Source organism: Lissotriton vulgaris, unplaced genomic scaffold, assembly GCF_964263255.1.
Source record: "Lissotriton vulgaris unplaced genomic scaffold, aLisVul1.2 SCAFFOLD_8810, whole genome shotgun sequence".
NCBI lineage: Eukaryota > Metazoa > Chordata > Amphibia > Caudata > Salamandridae > Lissotriton > Lissotriton vulgaris.
In genome coordinates, this window is record NW_028248195.1 from 36,531 (window position 1) to 59,372 (window position 22,842).

The following is a 22,842-nucleotide window of genomic DNA, read 5'->3' on the forward strand; positions in this document are numbered from 1 at the left end:
ATAGGCTCTGGCTCTTCCTTAAAACTCAGTAGAGGCTCACCGCTGACACGGCCTCGCCCTATATGCTGTGCCAACTCAGGCCTGGTCATTTACAATGGAAAACTAGGTTGGGGCCTGAAACCACACTGCATGGGACCAGCAGCAGAAATTCGAAGTCAGGAGAGTTGCACTGGGTGTTTGATGCCAAACCTTGCATTGAAAGTTATCAAAGAGTATTTAAAGCCATATTTATGCTTTGAGCAGGCCAACACTGGGCATATGTCTCGCATCTTCACACGGGGAGGGAAAAACTGGTGATTGAAGTAATATATATTGCACAATAGGGGGAATATACTCCTCATATGGAGGTTTGCGAGTAGCGAATGAGAGAAGCAGCAAATGGGTTTCTTCAGGAAAAAGAAGGTCTTAGAAGGTTATATTGACAGCTGGTGAAATACCTATAGGAATGCAAGGGGCACTGGACAAGTACATTACAACACCAAGCCTGCATTTAAGGTTGCATTGCACAAGGGGCCTCATTGAGTATCTGGTCCTATAAGTCTATACAGGAAGGCTGCACAGGTTGGTCTGGTTTGAAATCATAGCTGTGTAAGGTAAAACTGTATTGTGTATTTGGTTCTAAACAAAGGGGAAGTAGGAGAAAGCAATGCACATTTGTGGGTGTACCCGAGCAGAAGTAGACTGTGCTCATGCATTGAGGAGCAAGTCGCTGGGCATTTCAGGCTGTGTCTAAACATATTGTTGTGTGGCGTTTTAAGCTCCAAGTGAATTTTCCCAATTCATGCCCTTATATAGGTACAATTCACATTGCCCTTATATAAGCATAGAAATCAAGCCTTTATTTAGGCATAGCCCATGCTACCCAAATACAGGCATGGCTACTTCCACCCGTACCAAACGTCACAATGATTTCTTGGAAAATCGGCTTAGCCAGTCAGGGACTTGCCCCTTGCTTGAATATTGATTTCTCCAAGAACTTTGTTAGTTTTACAATGAACAACTATTCCCAAGGGGTTCATTATGCCGTTCATATGCCCGACTTTACGTCAAACTATGGCATTCCTAAACACCTTCAAGGTATAAATTTACCTTCACTTGCTATAGCAAACTACAGTGGTTCGGAGCAGTTTGACTATCTACTTGCCGGACACAGCTCTCTACAGCAAGTGCCGAAGGCAGCAGACTCTCCAGCTGACGCACTGATCAAGAGGCTGCCCTTCTCCTGCCGAGAATCATGCTCCAGTGTTTCCACGCTCCCCTTGCGAGGTGTTGGGAAAACGAGTCCCGAGACAGAGATACCAGACCTCCTTCATTCTAAACCAAGGTATGGAGCTGATTAAATGTAAATGTAAATTGTTACTTGTATAGCGCACTACTCACCCGCAAGGGTCTCAAGGTGCTTGTACGAATACCGCTGTGGAACCCATCCTGGCTTTCCCTGTGAGGCGTCCACTCCTGGGCACCCCCAAGGTGGAGGCCAGGCATCCTTAGCGTTGTGGGGGCCGTTGTGGAGATTAAGCAAGCTATTGCCAAGAGTTGCAGAGTGGGACTCCATGATTGGAATAGGCACCGAGGCGAGAATTATCAGGTCCGTGGAATTTTGAGCCCAAGACCCGCCGAGGCGGGGGATTGAACCCTGGTCCCGGGCTAAACCTCGGCATCAGGGTCTGCCTCTCTAATCATTGAGCCACACTTCTCTGATTAGAACCTAGAGAAACCTTTGGTAGATTCTTAGCAAAGAAAACTAAAACCTATGCTACACAATACTTACTTCTTCCCTCGTACTAGACATAGGTTAGGTACATTGGGGTAGGCGTATTTTAGAAACACCAGTTGAGTATTTTAGTCAATGTATTTATGTATGTATTTTTATATGGCCTAGAAACCATACAATGCTTGCTCTTACAGTATTATTTTATAATACTATTCTCGCTGTTCGCATTATACTTTGCAGTCTGCATAACGATTGTAGCAGTTCACTTCTCTTGCATGAGAAAGAAGACTGTTCAATAAACCTTTTTATTGAAAACGCCCTTCTCTCTATTTCTCTGGAACTCTGTAGAAACGAAGCATGCACAATTGACTGAGTGAAATACTTATCTATTGTTTCCACCACTCAGAAATATTTTCTTATTCTTGGGAAACAAAGTTGTCATGTTTATGCGGTTGTCAGAAACTAATCCCTTCTTGTGTATTCAAGAAAGTTTCTAGGGACCTCTGAGTTAGCTGGCACACACAATTAGGTTTAGTATATTTGATAGAGACCTAGTAGACCTCAGTCCTACGTCAATCTATAGAATATATTATTCCAATGCGCAAAGTCTATTGGGAATATAGGAACTACACTACAATATGATGGACGTGGCTTGGCATTTCAGGATGCGTCTGGGCAGCATTTTGTGTATGCTTCGGCGTTTGAGGCTGTGTGGAGATTTTGGTACTTGGCGCCAGTATGCGTTTGCGGTTGCATCTCGGCATGTGAAATGGCGAATGGAAATGTGGGGTCGGAGCCAGACATTAGGTACTGTGCTTGGGCATTTTATCTTTATTTGAGGCTGTAGGTAGGTATTTGAGACAGTGCCCTGGCTGTTGAATGGTTGTGTCTGGACATTTGAGGCTACAATTTGGCAGATGTCTGTCATATGATGAAGGTGGTGCTTTTGTCTCTGTATACGTTTCTCTGATCTAGTGTCATGTTTATTTTTTTTTATTAGCCTTACACGTATTCTAGTTTGTGTTTAAACTTTAGTGATGTCACGTCCTGTTAGCCCATCAGAGCCAAACTTAAGGCAACTTCGCTTCTTGCCTTCATGGTCATTTTTTTGGATTGACATCTTAATACATTTGTATTAAGTATCAGCACCAAGGGTATGGTTGATGACTTGTAGGAAGTGTGCTTAACAGGATCTGGGGTCTAACACCAGACAGCTTGATAGTTATACTCACCAACTTTCTTGCCAAGATGAATTATTTCTCACTTTTCTGTCAAGATACATTTAACCTCTCTTCCTAGCAATGAACCAAATATTTAAGCATTAACGTGCATGACGCAGACCTCCGTGATTACCGGGTAAAACCCACTGTCATGGAGGGACAGACCCTTCTTCTGGCATTAAATGAACTAAAGTCACATGCCTTCCCCAGACCTAAAGATAATTTAAGAAAACAGGCAGATCAGTAAGGGGAAAGTGGAGTACTTGGCCCAATGAGCATGGTATGCAGAGACCACGTGGAGACCAAGTGGAATGAAGTGTGAAAACGTAGAGCAGGGTAGATATGGGGACTGCAGCTTGCGAAATCGTAAAATCCGCCTAACTTAAGACAAGCTAATGACTGATTTGGTAAAAATCTGCCTGACTTTAAGAGACTCGAAGCAGAGAAAGGAGCAAGAAAAGGAGTGCCTGACCAGTTTCAGTCTAACGAAGGACAGGGTCCTATAGCTGTAACCTGTATATTGTCAGAGGAATCTTGCCGACTCCTGTGGTCTCCCCGCAGAGCCGATTAAAGGAAAGCATCAGTGGCCGTCATTCTGCATCTAATGTGTGAACATTCATTTCAAGTTAAAGCTGCTTGAAAGGATGTGGGACCGAGTCCTCCTTAATGGTATTCAGACTTGTAACCTGCAGAACACTGTATATCTTAGCAACAAGGTTTCAACTCACCGAAGCATCCCGCCAACAATCAATTCTATAGCAGCCGGATTACCAACATGGAACAGGCAGTTATTAGAATTATAGGATTTACATACATTTATTTCTGTGTTGTGGAAGAATTACTGTCAGCACATACTGGTATGGTTTGCGTAATTTTCAGATGGAACTAGAAATTATTATGTTCAGTTCAATCCTTTCTGATTAATGTACTTCAAAAGGCATTTCCTAATAATGTATTCTTTTGACTTAGAAACTGTGCATTTATTAAGTATAAATTATCGCTTCTACTTTAAACAGAGTTGAAGTGAATAATATGAAAGGCAGCAAATATTGGATTGAATATATGATTGCAGTAAAGTTGCCAAAGCGAGGGAAGTGACTTCGCAACGTGGTGGGGAAGAGGGACCTTGAGGCAGCTGCTGCAGGACCCTCGATGACTTCCTCAGTGTGGCCTTCAAACAAGAGGAACCGGACCCCCAATAGATACGAAATGGACCAGGGACTTAGCCTGATAATTGAAAGCACTGCAAATAGCGAAGCATACTTGGCCACTGAGGATCCAATCAAAAGGCCTAGACCCAAAATAACAACATGGTGGCCAATGGCGCTCATAGAAGTAGAGGCTGAATGGGTTGCCATGTCCCCATCATAAAAAGGCTTAAACAGGGTACTCTGGATACTTGTCCGCAGAAACCATTATCTGTGAGCTCCAGGGACCAAGCAAACAGGGACTGAACAAAGAGGTGGATCGGAGAGATCAGACTCAGTGCTTCCAGGATCATACTGGAACCAGAAGCTATGCCTTGGGTCAGTGGAAAAAGAGGGTGCTGCCTAGATCCCGAGATCTGAGGCTGCTTGCATGGAGAAGCATGAGGAAGCTTCAGATTGGTCTTCATTCTGTTGCGCAGAATAAGAGGGCCTACAACTGGGAACAAGGCTGCGTGTGGCCTACGCACCAGGGACCTCTGATGGGAGAAGACTGCTCAAGAGAACGGCACCGTGAAGCCCAATGTAAAAAACGAGAAAGGAAGTGACCTTGCTGCCTACAAATTCTGTAGGAACTGGACAACCTTCCATCTGAGAGATACAAAAAAGCTCTGCTCAAGCTAGAAGAGATTAACACTGTTCACAAACAAAAAGAATGGTACTGCTAAGAACATGGTCAGAATAGATCAAAGAGGGGAGGGGGATGCATCAATAGTAAATACTTTGTACCAGATCTACAAGCAGTGAACCAGATCAACAAGCATCTTTCATGCATCTGAGCCCCATCTGGGACAAAACTAAGGTAAATAAATGCACCCTCATTCTATATAGGCCCCCAGAACCAAACCTATCAAGTTACATAAATTCTTTGAATATATGAAGACGAAATTATGGGCTCTAGACTTAAAATACATGATCTAAACAGTCGAAGTGCGGAGGTACAAAGGGCAACTGAGTGGGAAGGGTTGAATGTGGTCATTAGAGTGTAACGCAAGCACAAAATGGAGGGTACCAGGCTCTGTTTAGAGCAGACTGTCTCCAAACATGACAGCAACCGAGCACTATTCGACAAAGAACTAATACAGAAATGATTCAGGCTGTGATTACATACAGGTTGGGAGAGGCAATGGGCACTCTTGACAAACGTATCCATGTGGCACACCGTTAATGATGTAAAGGCATGTAGGGTTTGTGTTTTTCCTCAGAGTGAACTCAGAAAATAACCATAACTTGTCAAAATCTTGCTTTTTATAACAAATTGGAAAAGGGGAAGTGCAAGAAAACTGGTGTTTGTTTTCTAAACATGATCCCAACAAATGGTTTTGCTGTGCTAATGACACTCTTCTCAGCAACACACAGTTGTGAAAAGGAGAACTCTTAGCACCCCCCCACCCCACCACCAACTACAGATAGCCTTTCTGCCTGGAAGGTTCACCTCACATATTTCTACACCAAGGGGCAGAAAGCCCACTAGGCACCAGGGTTTGGTATCCAAAAAAGGAATGTGTAAGGTGCCTAATAGTATTGGAATCAGGCCCCTGTCCCCTCTCTGCCTATATTTATGTAAAAACACCCAAAGATTTCCAAATTCATTCTCTCCTGCCATGGGAGAAAGCAGCTGTCTTAAGGCTCTGGGTTTCAAGAGATGTGGAGCAGAAAATCTGCATTAGGCCATAAAGAATACAGGGTGGGACTGATGCTGGAGGGGTGGGACTGATGCTGGAGTGGTAAAACACCCCACCCCATTCCTTTATTCTAAAAGCCTTGCACTGGTGGCTAGTTGGCTTTCTGCCACTCTAGTGTTGGAAGAATGCGGAAACCCCCCATCTGCCCCCTCCAGGGGAGAAGTAGATATTTCCTGAGCCTGGGAATAGTGGGATGGCTTGAAGCCAGGAGTTGGTGGACCACCACCTCTTTCCTTTTATTTTATTTTTTAATTAGTCCATCCTTGGAGTCTATTGGGCTTTCTTTCACCCTAGAAACAGATTTGTGATTGTATTTACTACCCCAGACAAGGCGTTTAAGTGCTTTTCAGAAAGTATCCTGCAACTTCGGCCCCAAAATGGATTAGTGGTGGATTAGTATAGGGCAATATAGGTTGTTAATTTGAGCACTGGACATGCGAGTCTGTTGGTTGGATTTAACAGGATAGTAGAGAGAAGAGTCTAGAAAGTGTTATTTGGAAGATTATAAGAGTAAAAGTGGATTGGAATGTGCCAAAGGAGGTATAGAGAAGGGACGAGTATAGAAAGGGTTATTAGGGGATTTCATAGTAGTAAAAATGAGGTTTGGGATTAGTCAAAGGATGGAGGGAAGACTTTAGATCCCATGCAGTTTCATAACCTCATTCTATCAGACTATATATAACGTTAGGTTTCTCATCTTTTTAATGACTTAAGGCATAAGGGAAGGTAGGTAGCAGTTTGATAGCCACTACCTTTAGAAGCGCTTGTGACTGAGCCCGGAGTAGATTTTTTGGAATGGAGGAAACTCAAGTGGAGCTGTGTGTTCTTGAATTGGTGAGTTTTGATAGTGTTGCCAGTAAGCAGATTTCCCAGGGGCTTTATGTAGGGATTGGAGATGACCAGGGCACGCACTGGAATCCTTATAGGTGCCACAGCTGTAACAATCTTCAGGGACCTGCAGAGCCCATGTGAATGAGCTGATGTTAGTTGAATAGGTAGGGTGAGATGCATTATGCATGTATGCATGAACACCTTAACATAGTCATTAAATGCAAAGTTGGCATTGGTACACTTTTTGTTTACACATTAAAATAATTCGCAGATTTGCCTTTAGAAATCTTCAGATTGGGCATTTTCACTAGTTCTTTGTTGTATCACTATCAAACATTTACATTACGTATAATAATGTTGTGGGGCTATTTTAAGCCCAATACTTTGATGATGTTTCCTTTTGGTTTATCTGGAATGTGAATAAATTGATATGCCAATCAACTTTGTCCACAACTCAAAGTATTCTTAAATTTCAATGTATGAATCACACAATGAAATCAAAGATGAAAACATAACATTGTTCCCAGTCACTGAGGTTTTAAAAATTGAAGTTCTTTGAAAATATTAGGACATGTAACACATAAAGCAGGCTATTACCATAAAATCACAATTTCCGAGTCACTGAAACAAATTACCTTTGAGTAAACTTCAAATAAGGCGTGTAGTCTATCACAGCGGGATGGCTTCCATCCAAACCTTCTCCTTTCAGGCAGAAACTAGCATAGAAAAATCATAAATTAAAAGAAAAAGAAGAAACAGTGAAACGCAGTATGAATAAGTAACTAATAGAACGTAGTAGAGCCATGGCTTGCTTACTGCCATCAAGTACGAGGAAGAGTATGGGGAAAAGAGGAAGCAGAGAAGTTTAGAAGAAGGAAAAAGGTAAGGTCTGAGGTCCAATATAAATGCATCATTAAAGAAAGAATGTAAATGAAAAAGAACAAAGCCAAAGAGATACTCGGACCAAAAGGGTGCTCAAAATGAGAAAGGACTGCGATATGTAAAGAAATGATATATGAAAGGGAAAGAAAGATCAAATAAGTAAATGTGCCAACTAAAGCCAAACAATGAATGAAGAGAGGGCAAATGAGTGGCAGCGATAGGATATGGAACATAACAAAATCAAGGAATGGCTGAACACGAGGGAAAAAAGGACAATCAATAAAAAAGTACAAACAGTCAAAAGTAGACCTACAAAAAAAATAAAACTCCAGAAATTGAACTGACAATTAGAGACCACAAAATGCAAAAGCGACCCATGTCAACAATATGGGTTAAATTATTGTCATGGAAGTGAAGTCACAAGTGATCACATCATTAATTCGAATCAGAATGCTCGCCACTTACAAAGTGGCGTATTCATGTTAACAAACATGCCTCAGCAATGCACAGGAACATTGGTCCCCGACTAGCAACTACTACGGGAGTAGATTACATAATGAAAAGTTGACTTTTATATCAAATATTCTTAGAATTGGTTGGATATTTCATTTTCCCTTGTGCAGTGTCAGTCCATTCCCTTCAACTATCACTTTCAGATAGCTTTTTATTTTTTTTGTGCAATTCATTTATCGAAAGTCTAGCAAAGTACAAAAACAAGTATGCAACCAGAATAGGCATGAGGATGTCACATGTGGCACACAGTGCAACCCTTCATTATGCAGAATAAAGAGGGAGAAAAAAGGGAGGGGAACAGGGGAAACCCAGCAGTAATCAAGAGTAGGGTCGCATTGAAAAGATGATGAAAATACACAGCGTAGAATGGGCGCATAGGCTTCATAGGTGAAGCAGGGCCATATCCTCAGGGGGTGGAAACTGATTACCATGCGTAGACCCTATCGGGCAGATAGGGCGGCACTAGTAGTGATGGGACAGTGTGGGGTATGGCAGAGGGTGGGAAGGGAGAAAGAGGGCGGAATAGGGGTTAAATGTGTCAGAACAGCAGAGATGCAACGAGTGTCCAGGAACCGGTAGATGCCATCCGGGGTACGATGCCCGGTGTGGAGCTCAGCATACAGTGCCAGTGTGCCCCAGGTTGGGGTGGGGCTTAGGGAAGTGAACCCAAAACGCCAGACATGAAAGGGCACCAGGCCGGGTCTGGTGGCTCAGTGGACGAATGCGTACACTTCAGGGGCCTGTGTTCGACCTCATGGTCACAGGTTCAAATCCCAGCAGGTTCACTCAGCCGTTCATCCATCTGAGGTCGATAAAATGAGTACCATTGAGTTGGGTAACAATAAACATCTGTTATTCAGCGCCAAGATACCTCTGGGTGAATGTGCGCTTTACAAATACACATGTTATCTCAAAGATATGAAATTGGTCATTCATAGTATATGCAATTTTCTCATATCCTGCTATACAATATAATTCCAGGAGCCATGAAGTCAACAGGGGGAGAGAGAGCGCGTTCCAGTGGTATAAGATACAGAATTTGGCTGTCACAAGGGATGCGTCTAGCCATCGGTGGTCTTGTGAGGCCGTGCTGGGGAGGTCCGAGAAATCATGGACAAGGTCCTGTGTGGCAAAGGAATTATTGGGACGGGCTGTACTGTTGGAGGCGCTTCCAGATGTGAGACCAGTATGGGGCTAGAGCAGGACAAGGCCACAGTACCTGAAAAAAGATCACAGAGGGCGGTGGAGCACCACCAGCACAAGTCCAGGGGTAAGAGCTGGGCTTTATGGAGCTTTTGTGGTGCCCACTACCAGTCCTGCAATATTTTAATGTAAATGAACTTCAGATGGTGCTCTCGAAGGGCTCAATCATAATCCAAAGACCAAATGGCCTACTCTTCCATGGAGCATGCTTTCTAAAAGGAAAGGTTGCCATAGGAGTCTACTGGTTGAGAGGGACGGGAGAGTTCAACCCGCTTTTTCACTAGGTTGCAAAAGATCCCATACATTGCTGGAGGGTAAGTCCTAGCACCAAGACTCCTCAGATCTAGGAAGTCATCTTGGAATGTGTACTTTATCAATTTAGGAGCAGCACAAAAGGTTCCTACAAAGAGCTGAAATGTTGGGGTCATATTGTGTATGCCACAATTACCCACCATGAAGAAGCAACAGGTATCTTTGGGACCTGGATAAAGTAATATTCTACAGAATTTCTTACTATCATTAGTAGGAGATCTGTGAAGGAAAAGGCCAAAACATTCTTGAAGTAAATATTCAGTCTTTGGGTTACAGTTCCTCAAACTTTGCTAGAGTGATCTAATCTTTTGAAAGGCCTTATTGTATGCTCCCTTGCCTATAACAATGAATTAGTAGACACGAACTCCCAAAATAAATGTGGAGGAAATTAGGGTATTGTACATCCAAAAAGTAGCCCATTTAAAGTATGGGCATGAAAGGAGACAAACCGAAATATTACATGAATGAGGAGGTTAAAATAGGATTGCCCCATTATCAGAAGACACTGACGTTTCCTCTCAATGGATAAGATCTGCGAGCACTTCATGTCGCAGCTAGGTTAAAGTAAGGTCAAAGATGTCCCCCAGAGTACATATTCGGGTTTTCATGAGTTGAAACAGGGTGTCAAAGTTGGAGTAAGAACACATTAGAGGAGTCATGTGGACTTCGTATTCTTCAGGGTGATGCTGTTCACGCTCTGCATCTACGGAGGTCTGTTCGCTCATACAAGAGGAAACTTTCTGTATCAGTACCCAAGCAATACTGATATTAGGAAAAGAGTACTTATTTTTTCCTGTAATTGATAAAGACACAATATCTGTGTAAGGTTTCACTATGACCAGGAGTAATTCTGCTCTGTTCCAAGTTCTCTTATCCTGATCTTGTTTGGACAGTGAATCCAGTGGGAGACAGAAAGGAGTTAGCACACCCAGCCATGCCGTGCATGAGAAATAAACAGGAGTTTTGAAAACTCCCAGACCCCTACACCACTGGGATTGAAGTATAAGGAAACTCTTCCACACAAGATTCAGCACACTGAATCTTTTCCTACAGTGCTCTGTGGCATCCTACGTATATGAAGTGGAAAGAAGGGGACCCCCTGCTATGTGTACAAGATCCTAGAGCAGCGAAAATAACAGTAATGTACAGAAAAATGTGGCAACTTCTTACTTTCTATACACTTTCTTCACTCATTTTAGGGCCCAGAAAACATGAATCTGGTATTAGTTTACTTTTGTAATGAATATCAACATTAAAAAGTTTATAAAAACAGAGACAAATGGAATATCGTTGTATTGCAACTGTGCATTTAGACATTACTACAGAAAACAATGGTACAGTCTTCACTCCAGTCATACAATCATACATTCATATCAGCCTTACAATGACAGAAGATACCCAACAATAACGGTACTTTATTTTAATTTCTTATTTATATTCAGTTCAGTTCATAAACTTTATTTCGATTTAAGAAAATCACAAAAGTTGAAACATAAAATATGAGAGGCCATAAGAATACTTCATAATTTTAGACACAAAATCTTATGGATCATCACAGTTAAAAAAATGTGAACTTGTTAAAACAATAAATACAATATGAGGACTCTAAAGCATACCCAGAATATACGGCCTAGACTAGCAACCAACATACAATATTAGTTTTTACAAAAGCATCAAAACTATACAATAAAGTGCATCGTACTTGGTTATAAAGATAGTAATATCAAGGTGAGAGGGACAGTGGCCTCTGCCTCTTTTCGATCCAGCGGATAGCCCAAACCCAGTCCAGGAACTTTGCTATTGCAATCTCAGTGGGGCCTTCCAATGATGTTTTAAGTATTCTGAAGGCCTTGCTACTGGACCTAGTACCCTCACTACCACAAATGGATTTCAACCAGCAAAGCCTAGGTTTACCGTATGCTGGGCAACCAAAGAAAATATGTTCAAGGGTTTCGGACCTTTCTGGACAAAAGTGGAGTTACTCGAATTTGCATTGGAGTTACACCACTTAGAGATGAAAACATTAGTCGGTAAAGTTCCCACCCTGTACTGGTGAAATAATTTCCCGTCATGTACTATGGTAATTAAATTCCAGTACATCTCATATTTGGGTTCATGTTTTATATCGAAAAAAACTCTAGACAGAGTGCAGCTGGAAGAAGCTGCAAGCAGACTTGTGTTAATCATTTTCCAATCGGCTGCCTTGAGCTCAAGTTTGCTTGGAAATATACTTCCGGATGGGAAGGTCCATAAGTGGCTCATTCCCAGCTCGTAGAGTATATTTTTAACATGTCTAAACCAAACAATATGCCTGTTAAAACCTAAGTCTCTGACTTCTAATAGAGCCAAGGCATAGTGTGCAAATTCAGGAGTCACCTAGAGTCTCCTCCAATATGCTACTGACCTATATTGTGCCACGTCCCTAATGGGGTTGCATCCCAGGTCCAGACACTGGGGCGCCATTGGGGTGGATTGGGGAAGGCCAATTAAGGATCTTCAAAATGCATTCTGGCCCACCACTAGAGAATCCAAATTGGCGTGACCCCATACAGGATTGAGGCACCAATTTTAGTATTGTAGATTTGTAGCACAGGAGCTATGGGTTTAGTGTAAGAACACCTATGCTCCTTAAGCAAAGCACCTGAGAGTTGAGCGTGTCTAGCAGTGAGGCAGTCTAATTGTGGCTTCCAGCTTAATTTTCTATCTATAGTTACCCCCAGATAGGAGAAATTCCTGGTTTGTTCCAAAGCCCCGTCCTTCATTCTAACCTCACTGATGACGTTGTTGGAGTTTGCAGGACCATATACTTAGTTTTATCAACGTTGATGGTAAGGTCGTGGTCCACACAGAACTCCTCAAATCTAGAGAGCTCACACTGGAGGCCCTGTCTCGTTCTTGATAAAATAAGAGTGTCATCAGCAAACATTAGTAATGGGATCTTGGTCCCTACTAGGGTCAGGGCATCCATATGGAAATCCTAAAAGTATTTCACTCCCCCATTGATATACAATGAGAAGAGGGTGGGTGCCAAGATGCACCCCTGCCTTACTCCCCTTTTGACCGCAAACTTTTCTGTGATACCACCCTCCATATCCCATCTGACCTGTGCATAATTCGTCGAATGCAGTTTTACAACAAGAGCCAGGATTTCCAGCAGCATACCCAACTTTAGGAAAGTGTGCCACAACTTGGGTCTCGGGACCAAGTCAAAAGCTGACTTCAGGTCCACGAAGGCAGCGTAAATAGTACCTCTCCCCAGGGTTACAGTACGCCAGTAAATGAGGATAAACCTTAGCACCTGGTCAACCAAGCTAATATATTGCCGAAACCCTGCCTGTAAGTCAGAAAAAATGTGACATTCCTCCATCCATGCTTGCATTCTGCCTAACACCACCCTAGCCGATACCTTTTTTATGCAGTCAATCAGGCTAATTGGCCTGTAGTTTACCGGCTTGGTACAATCCACTTTTTTAAATATGGGAATAATTACTGCTCCAGCCCAAGTATTGGGTATCACTGCTCCATTAGCAATTGCATTGGTGAGGAGCTGGATATACAGTGCCCCAGGAATCAAGCTTGTGGAGGAACCGATCTGCAGGGATACAGTCAAGTCCGGGAGCCCTGCATTTAGAGACCTGGAGTAGGGCATTTTCCACTTCTTGCTTGGTTATGCACAAAGCTGGGATGGATGGCTGCATTATAAAGATATCTTGGGCAACTGGATCGCAGGAGAACTGACTTTTATAGTGATCAACCCACTATTCAGGTTCCACATAGTTGATGGGAACTTCCCTGATATCCCCGCTCCTCCACTTCACCAAATGCCACAAATCAGTCATGTCTCTCCCAGAGCATGTGCTGAGTAGATCTGTCCAGTGGCCTTCATCCCAGTCCCTTTTGGCCTGGGATTGTGCTGCCTTATAAGCAGCCCTCTTCTCTTATCATAACCTGATCTTTGGACCCGATTGCTGCCGCAAGGGTTCTATAGGCCGCACAACATGAGTTGTACCAAACTGCAGCCTTATGACATGGGGGTGTGTGCACTTTTTTGTGCCTAGCAACAAAAAAACTTTTAAGCCCGTTAAAAAGATGCTCATGTGCCAGACCGACACTATCTAGATATGCCTCATGCTGAACATCACCCTGGAGAGTGGCTAGAGCATTGTCTACCAGTTCATTTGATTCATCTTCTCTGCATTGGTGGCCACTTTAGCCCATTTTAAACGTTGTGTCATTCGATAATTGGACTTCTACGAAGTCTACCCATGATGTGGGCCCGTCTGCAGAGTTTGAATACATGTGCCGCAGAGAAAGGAGCAAAGGGTTGTGATCACTTTCAGGGTGCTCATAGACCAGCATGTCTAGTAGATTGGGCCAGAACTCCTTGTTGATAATAAAATAGTTAATGCGACAGGAGCGTTGCCTACTACTAAATGTCGGCTTCCGAGTCTTCTCGGATCTCGAGCGCCCATTGGCTGCTCTCAACCCGTGTGCCAGGTAGAATACTTTTAGTTGTAATGCTGCGCTAGTCCACTTTTTTATTGGAGGAAGGTCTGGGGGGGGGAGGGGGGGGAATAGACCACTGCTTGTCCTCCTCAGAACTAAAATTAATATCCTGGAAATCCAGGGGTTCATACGTACAATTAAAATCTCAAGCTATTAATATATTGTTCAGGCCTCTTTGGGTTATTAAAAAGTCTTCAAGAAGAGCTACTATGTTGGAGGCCTTCCCTCCTTGCAAGCCCCTAGAATAAACATTGACAAGTAGAAGGTCTGGGATATTACCCAGAGATAACATTAACAATGAGAATATCCCTGGTATCGATATAGATCTCCTCAAGCTTATATTGTTGATGCTGCCTGACCCATATAATCAATCCCCCTTTGGGTCTACCCCGGACACCCTTTCCAGCGATTTTAGCAAAGTTAATATAACCTGGGAAAAATATATCTTGTTCCTCGATAAAAGCGGACCATTCCATAGAGGCGGTTTTATTTGTGACCCCTGCAATGTTCCATGATGCTAATTTAAGGCCTGCTCCATCATCATTAGGGGCAATAGTTCTCGGATGTGGACATGAACCACACCCTGACCCCTGTAAACTAGTACATTTGATACAGTGGTTTCCTTTTGGAACCAAACCGTGTTCAAGTGCCCTGGTGCTTTCCGTGGAGTCTGAAATTCTACTCTGCGGTGACCCATATGTTGCGTAGAGTGATAGCCCATGGCTACGTGGGGAACCTAGTACTTGGTCATCCAAACCTAAGTCGACCATTGGAGAGATAGACTTCTCAGATAGTAGTGAAGAGCTCAGTCAGTCAATATCCTCCAGATTTGTGAATGACTCAAATCAGTTGTAGGTCGGCACATTGTACTCATATATCCCCTGAACTTGAGTGGAAGCCCTATAGTCGGATCTTACAGCTGTTAAACTAAAATACGATCTTCCAGATCGCCTAAGACCTGCTTACAGCAAGCCTGTGAACTGGTATCTCTAGGGCTAGATATGCTTGTAACAGCGACATCCTGCGTACAGCCTTTCTTGCCACGAACCGTTCCTCTGGTTTTGGCCACTTTGCTATCTTGGTGTGTAGTAAGAGGTAAACCACCCACCTTCATTTTTTTCGATGTAACGGTGACAGTGCGCTCCCTTTCCCTTGCCTGAGTTTGCCATTGCAGTTGGGTTGAAATCTTGGGTGGGGGTGAATGTGTGGGAGAAGGAACGCTGACTGTAGAGAGTGAATCTTCAGGTAATGCTACTAAAGGCATGGAAACCTGTTGACGTATATTCAACAGGTGAATACGGAATTAGTAAGGGGCCAGCTAAGGGAGTTTCAGATTAGACTCGACGGGGATCCAGAGAGAGTCTCCTTTGAGTGAGCTCAATTTCATGATTAAGAACAGATTCTGCCCTTGTAAGAAAAGCATCAAGAGTTCCCACAACCCCTGGACCCCCAGCCCACTTACGATTGCCCTTACTCATAATTGGCAGCAACCAGTGTAAACAAATACTAAAGGGATATAGAGCAATCAATTGTTAAGATTAAACGCAATGTCACTAACCAAGTCCTTAGGAAGACTAGTAGTCCAATGAAAAGGGGGTGGCCCTGCACTGCCTCCTCCTGGCTAGGACGGGCATGGACGGACCCGGGCTTCCCCCGGGCGAGTCCCGCGCTGCAGGAGCACTCTGGTGTTTTTAAAGCGCCTCCTGGAGCTTAGCCTTGACGCGGTGGTAGGCGCCGCTACAGGACGCTGGGAGATGTAGTACCCGTCACTGGAATGGCAGAAAATAGATCGATGCAGTCCCCCTGGGACTGTGCAGCAGGACGAGCAAGGCAAGGAATGTTGACCACAGACCAGAAGTGCCAGCAAAAAAGTTACGAGGGATTATTTTTCTACCATGCAGCCTTATTATTTACTAATTGATGTTATGACTTAATATTAGGTGGTCGCGGATTTTCTGACCGACTATAGACTAGCGTGCCAGGTAGCTGTGGATGACGTGTTTATGAATAACACTACGTAAATGATAGACCCCCCCCCCCTCTTTTTCAACTGATTGAAGGAGGCCACCATTTTCTGAGGCGGATCTTAAATCTTCGTGCCCGGGCAGATGACGCACCCAGAGGAATTCCTTTTTGGCGCCCCGAGCCCATGTGATTTGCACACCTGTATAAGCCTCTTCATTGAACTTACACATACCAGTGTGATCTAGTATTACTGCAGTTGTGCCCAGTATGCGGTCAACCAATAGTCCATGCCATTCTCCTTTCGGTCCTGAGAATTTTTAATAGGAAACCTATCAGATTTTCCAGTGGACATGCCTGTCCTGATGCAGGCACTGAGTCACCGAAACGTGCGTAGCTAGATGACACAGGACGATTATGAATATAAGCCACTGTTGGTATATCTATAAAGAGCATCTCCTCAAATAAGTTTATTGTACAGACACTGAATAAAAACATTGTTTTATTTATATTCATAACATCAATAAATGAATTATAATGGAAGTACGTTTATTAGTTAGACATCTTCTGCAGTCATTGTAGGAATCGTATCACTGGAATGAAGCCTGTATCAAAGTTTTCTGTTGTAATGTCTACATGCGCAGTTACAAAACAATATTCCATTTGTCTTCATTTTTATAAACTTTTTAATAATTATTGTCAATGAAAATGTGAAATACCAGATTAATTTTTTTCTGGGCCCTGAAATAAGTGATGAAACTGTATAGAAAGTAAGAAGTTGCAAAGGTTAGTTTACATTACTACTAAGTATATGCAACGTAGGCTCCAATGCATGCTTACATACACAAGTGTCATTACCATCATCATCATCATCATCATCATTGATAACTTTATTTCGGTCAGATGACCTTAAAAGTGCACATAAAATACATCAGCACGATCAATAAAACTATAGTCATAAAATGTTAAAACAGAATTAAATTAGAAGTTATCAGAATACAAAGATAAGACGGTAGATACAACAATTAATTTAAAAAGGTTTGTCTCCTGCGCCACATGCTAAAAAGATAGCGTGAAACCGCAAACACAATGGGAGGATGGGTATCATAGGTCAATATCCTGCAAGCCTGTGTAAAATTCAAGAATCCCAAGTTCTTACAAATAGGGATCAGCCAACATTTTCTAATTGCAGAATAGGCAGGGCAAAAAAACAATACATGGGTTACATTCTCATTTTTATAATTACATGCAGGGCAAGCTTCAGTATTAGATTTTACCCATTTAGATGTAAAAGACCCAATAGGTAGAGTGCCATGCCTCAACTGAAGATGTAGCTTTCGAGCAAGTGGGGGTTCAATCATATCCAAAAATTCCTCAATTTTGGGTTCAGATTTCACTAGGAGGAATTCAGATGTTAACCTACTCAGTGATGTAGAGCTCGATAGCATCTGAGCGCTCTGCGTGCGTATATGAGAAAGAAGTTCCTTCTTGGATATCCCTAGGCAATAAGTCTCAGGGTTTTCCCACAGCTCCGAAAGACCTAACCGGGTACTAACCGTACGAATGTGCTGAAGCCAAGGGATCTTTTTGTGTATAAGAATAGACAAAATCTCAGAAAATTCTGCTCTATACGCAGCCAGTTCGGAGACTGACCACAGCCTCTTCCAGTACATAATTGGCCTTGCACTGATGATCTCTTCTATTGGGACCATGCCAAGATCAAGCCTAAGAGGAATCGAAGGCGTACTAGGCGGTAACCCAGCTAAGTTTCTCACAAAGGACTGTTCTACCTTTTTGAGGCTCATTATCTGCTTGTGCCCCCAAAGTTCAGCCCCATAGATTGCTGCAATGCTAGCCTGGCGGCAATATATTTCCAGAGCTAGGGACACCGGCCTAAATGTTGACTCCCTAAAAACGTTACTTATACCCCCAGCAAGCTGGGATAGCTTGAGTGTGGACTTAGCAATCTGGGTGTTCCAATCAAAGTTGTCAGTTAAAGTAACACCCAGATAGACAAATGTTTTGACCCTTTCAAGGGGGTACCATGTAAAACCGGATTTGGGCGTACCCGCTTAGGGGGATTAAAAATCATAAACTTAGTTTTTTCCAGATTAATTTCCAGTCCCCGAAGCTCACAGAACTCAACAAATTCATCGATTATTTTTTGAATGCCCGATGTTCTAGACAACAGTGTGTCGTCTACGAACATCAGAGCGGTCACTCTACCCGTGACCAGTTTAGGGGCATCATTGTTAACCACACCATTCAAATGTTCCACAAGGCCATTAATGTAAAGGCTGAATAGTGTGGGTGCCAACACGCACCCTCGGCGAACTCCTTTTTGGACTGGGAATTGGTCTCCGAGTTCGCCATGCCTACCGCACCTGACCTGGGCAAAGTTGTTTATATGTAGCCTAGATAGTACATTTAATAGGTATGGAGGGAGTCCCAAGTCTGCCAACACCTTCCACAATTTGTCACGCGGAACCAGATCAAATGCCGCCCGCAGGTCTACAAACACAAGGTAGAGGCTGCCACCCTCTACCTTTGCTGTTTTCCAGTACAGGACCTGCAGGTGAAATATCTGGTCTAGGGTAGATGTGCCAGACCTGAACCATGCCTGGAGTATAGAAAGGATCCCTTTGTATATATATTACTATATTGATAGCACAGAAGTCCTGGCCCAAATATCTAACAAACATATTAAACAACAACATGGACATAGTCAAAGGTTTAGATATGAACATCTTTTACTCATGTCTCCGAATCATTCTGAAAGCAAACTCATTCAACACAGCCGTTCACTGACTCATGGCTGCATACTAAAAGAAGTACATGCAAGCTGAAAACGAAGCTTTAAAAAGTAACAAGCATTGGCAAAGCCTATAGGCCTGCCTTGAATTTGAGTCCCCACTTAAACATTTTTAAAAATCCAGCTGTAGCGGGGAAAAATAAAAAGAGGTTGATTTATACAATGCATATATTGTGCATATACAACATATAGAATTTAATGAGTGATGTTTTGGCTTCCTTTTGGGATGTATAAAAGCAGGCGCTCCCTAGGAGGGTAATGATGCACCAGACAGCAATAACATGAAGTGAGTGCTAAATACTTCTTTGCGAGGATCCACAGATCCCTCTGCTTTGAAAACTTGATAAATATAGTCTGTGTTGTCAAGCCTGACCTAAAAATGGCTACTATCAATACGATTTGGACAAAGTCGATACCTGAAATCGATTGCGTTCAGTCCTAGCAGCATACCAGCGAGCATGTTGGCTTCTTCACCCAGGACAATTGCACCATCTTCATAAAACCTCCTGTTGGGAATAAAGGAGATTTCAGCCCACGGAAACACAGTGAATGTGCGTCCGATATTCTGCAGAGATTTAGATGACAGGTTACGACTGCTTTGCGCTTAAAACTGTGTCCATGCAGAAAATGTTTTAGCAGCGAATTCGCAGCCTTCTCCCAACTACTTTATTTCTGGTGCACAAGACGGCTGAAAATAACATAACCAACAGATACAGGAGGAACACTGAGCAGCCATTTTTTTTTAAAACACGAAAAAATGATTAACTCCATCCGCCAGAGTGGAATAACTATAACTGTGCCTTATTAGTTCTCCAGGGGGAAAAGCATACAAGCAGAACTGAGGAATGATCTATACGACAACAAATAATTCTCTATTACAGAGTTGCTAATTTTGTCAGATTCTACGTACTGTAATGTAAAAAGAAAAACATCGTATCAAAGACACGATGTCTTTGATTTTTCTAAATTCCCAGACATTTGCTGCTAATAGATTTTCAGCTACTGGACTAACGTTTGTGTTTTTAATGCTATAATCGGATGATTTTAAAAAAAAGAAATATACTGCTAGTTTCCCACGTGGTTTAATGGGATTACATCGTAGAGGTCGTATCCTGTAACACTTCGAACCAAATACTTGACAAAAATAAAGATAACGACACCCGTTTTAACACATTTTTATTTATTTAGATACATCTTTGTATAAACATATTTATGTATTTATTTATGAATTTAAATTCTGCTAGCACTTCTAAAGGAAATGCTTTACCACCGATCGGTCAATGGGACACAGCACAAAGATGCAGTTTACCTAGACAGCTACATAGACAATTAGGTGAGATTATTGGAGAGTGATAGACCAGACACGATATGCTTAACAATTAACATACAGAAGTCCTTTACAATGTTTTCTGTTGAATCTTTTTGTTTGTGGAGGAGCTTGGGAGGGTCGATTCATCAATATGCAAGGATTGGTGGAACTAACATCATACATCCCTTGACCTTCATGACGGCACAGGAAGTGATATCACATGACCTTAACTCTTATGACATCACAATTGTACTCACTTTTCCCCTGACTCACTCACTCAACTCTTGCTCACTATTACTCACCTATACGTTATAACTTACTTTTTCATACACACACGCTATCCCCATACTAACGAACATGTTCTCACATACACACATGCTCTCAGACTCAAAACACATTTTATTTTACTTACCCAAGATGCCAGTGAAGGTGTGTTATGTTGTACTTTTCCTTTAAGGCTCGTGTGTGTTAGTTGGAATGTAGGATGTTTAGAATGTATGTGTGTAGATCTTTGGTGATATGGCTAGGGCAGTTGGAGAGCTGTGGCGTAGATTGTGGATGCTCCCTGGCGCTCACCTGTATTTGCTTATTACTTAATTAAAGTACCTTTTCTACAACCTCGCCTGGACCTTCTTTACAATTGGCGACGATTGGACTATTAAAGAACCCGTGCAAGTAAAATCTCGAACTCTTGGGGGACCTTGGAAAACTTTTACGCTGATTCAATATCAGTTAATGGACTTTGGCATTGGATTTCGCACTCCGTGATGAAGCTCTGACCCCTGGGGTAAGCGACTCGTCAAAGAGCTGTTTGATAAACTTATATTATCGCAAAGCAGTCAAAAGTTACATTACTCGTTGTTAGACGCGGTGCATCTTTCAAATTTCCCCGAAGTTCGGTGAGGGCGCGAGTTGAAGACGCGCGCAGCAGCCACCGTCAGGAAGTCCACGAGAATTGTGCAGGAAGTGACGTAATCACGCTGGTCACGCAGCGTAACCCTACATGGCGGCCATCTTAGTTAAGTAGAAATCTAGTACTTCGCAGTTGGAAATCGAGTACTTCGCAGTGGGTAATTAAACCACACGGATATAAAAGAAATACAGGCATAAAGAGGAATAAAAGCACCAAAGTGTGCACCGTGGAGCATTTTACTGGCATAAAGAAAAATACAGGTGAGAAGGTCGGGGAACACAATATAAGGAATAAGTTAATTAAATAGTTTGAACTGTCAAAATAATATTGATACATGATATATGGAGAGTGGTGATTCAGGGGAGAACAGCACTAGTGATAACAGTGGAAACAGCACACATACTGAACACAGGATGGCACAACAAAATTTTACAATTAGTGCACCACAACCATTTTGGGCCACTGGTACCAAACGAGAAATAAAGTGGATTGAGTGGAAGGAATACTTTATCAATTACGTTGAGGCAATTGATGAAGAAAAGAAGATGAAACCTGAACAGAAGAAAAGAATCTTGTTACATTCTTTAGGAGCTATAGGTTTAAAAACACATTCTCGCATGAATAAAGTTAAGGATGCAAACCTAGATGTTTTTGAGAATTGTATAAAAAACATGGACAAATATTTCGCACCCAAAGTGTGTATGGGGGTAATGAGACACAAATTCTTCCAAAGGAAACAAAATAAAACAGACAGTTGATGAATGGGTGGACGAATTGAAGAAGCTAGCAATTGACTGTAAATTCGGAACTTTAAATGAACTAATTCGGGATCAACTGGTGATGCATAATAACAACTCTACGTTACAAGACAGACTTTGGGTAAATGGCGATGCACCATTGGAAGATGTGTTGGCTATTATGAGAAAGGCGGAAATGTCGGGAAGATGTTCTTCTGTGGTAAAAGAGACTGAGCAAGACAAAACATCTAGTGCGGTTTGTAAGATTTTACCACACAATAAGACCCAAACAAGATTTCAGCCGGGTTCGCAGGGCAGATGGAACGCTCAACCTACCAGGTTTCAGAAAAAAGACATTAAAGGAGAAGAAAGAAGGTGTTATCGGTGTGATAGCAAAGAACATTTAGCAGAACTTGCCCGGCCATTAATAAGAAATGTGGTATTTGTGGAATGTTAGGCCATTTCTCTAAAATGTGCTGCAAACGCAGTAATGTGTAGTATGTTTGGGATGAAGAGGAGACAGTGGTGGAGGATGAGGATGAAAATTTGGAATGGGTAAAGAATGTGAGAGGTAATTATGTCATCAATATTTCTGATGAAGGGTTGGACGGGAAACCCTTGTGTAAGGTATCCTTAGGGGGTGTGGTGGTAGAAGTTTACGCAGACTCAGGATCACCTTATACAATTGTAAATGAAGATGTTTGGAAGAAATACTTTGTGGGAAAGATTGGTGATAAACTGAAAGGCTCAGACATTTGTCCTGTAGGTTACACCGGAAAAAAAATTGAGATGCTCGGTTACAGATGGCTCACATTTGTGTTTAAAGGAAGAACCACAAGAGGCAAATTGTACATATCCAAAACTGGACCATCAGTTTTGGGATGGTGGGACCAGAAGAGTTTAAGCATAATTTTAGACCCAAATAGTGAAGAAAAGGTGTTGGTAGTAGATGATGAGAGCAAGTTGAGTGATATATTGAGTAAGGAATTTCCAGGAGTTTTTGGTACGGTTTTAGGTAAATTGAAGGGGTTTGAACAT

General features: G+C 42.4%; 1 protein-coding gene across 1 annotated transcript in view; it reads right to left on the reverse strand.

Annotated features, from left to right (window-relative positions):
• LOC147664890 (RUN domain-containing protein 3B-like) overlaps positions 1–20,351 on the reverse strand; it is a gene marked incomplete at its 3' end in the record, with an annotated part of 36,320 nt that extends 15,969 nt beyond the window's left edge. The window contains exons 1-3 of the mRNA XM_086949917.1: positions 20,329–20,351; positions 19,262–19,351; positions 7,291–7,371 (exon numbers count right to left, since the gene is read on the reverse strand). Of these exons, the coding sequence (XP_086806043.1) occupies positions 7,291–7,371; positions 19,262–19,351; positions 20,329–20,351 (194 nt within the window). The remainder of the gene's footprint in view (positions 1–7,290; positions 7,372–19,261; positions 19,352–20,328) is intronic.
• Positions 20,352–22,842: the final 2,491 nt, after the last annotated feature.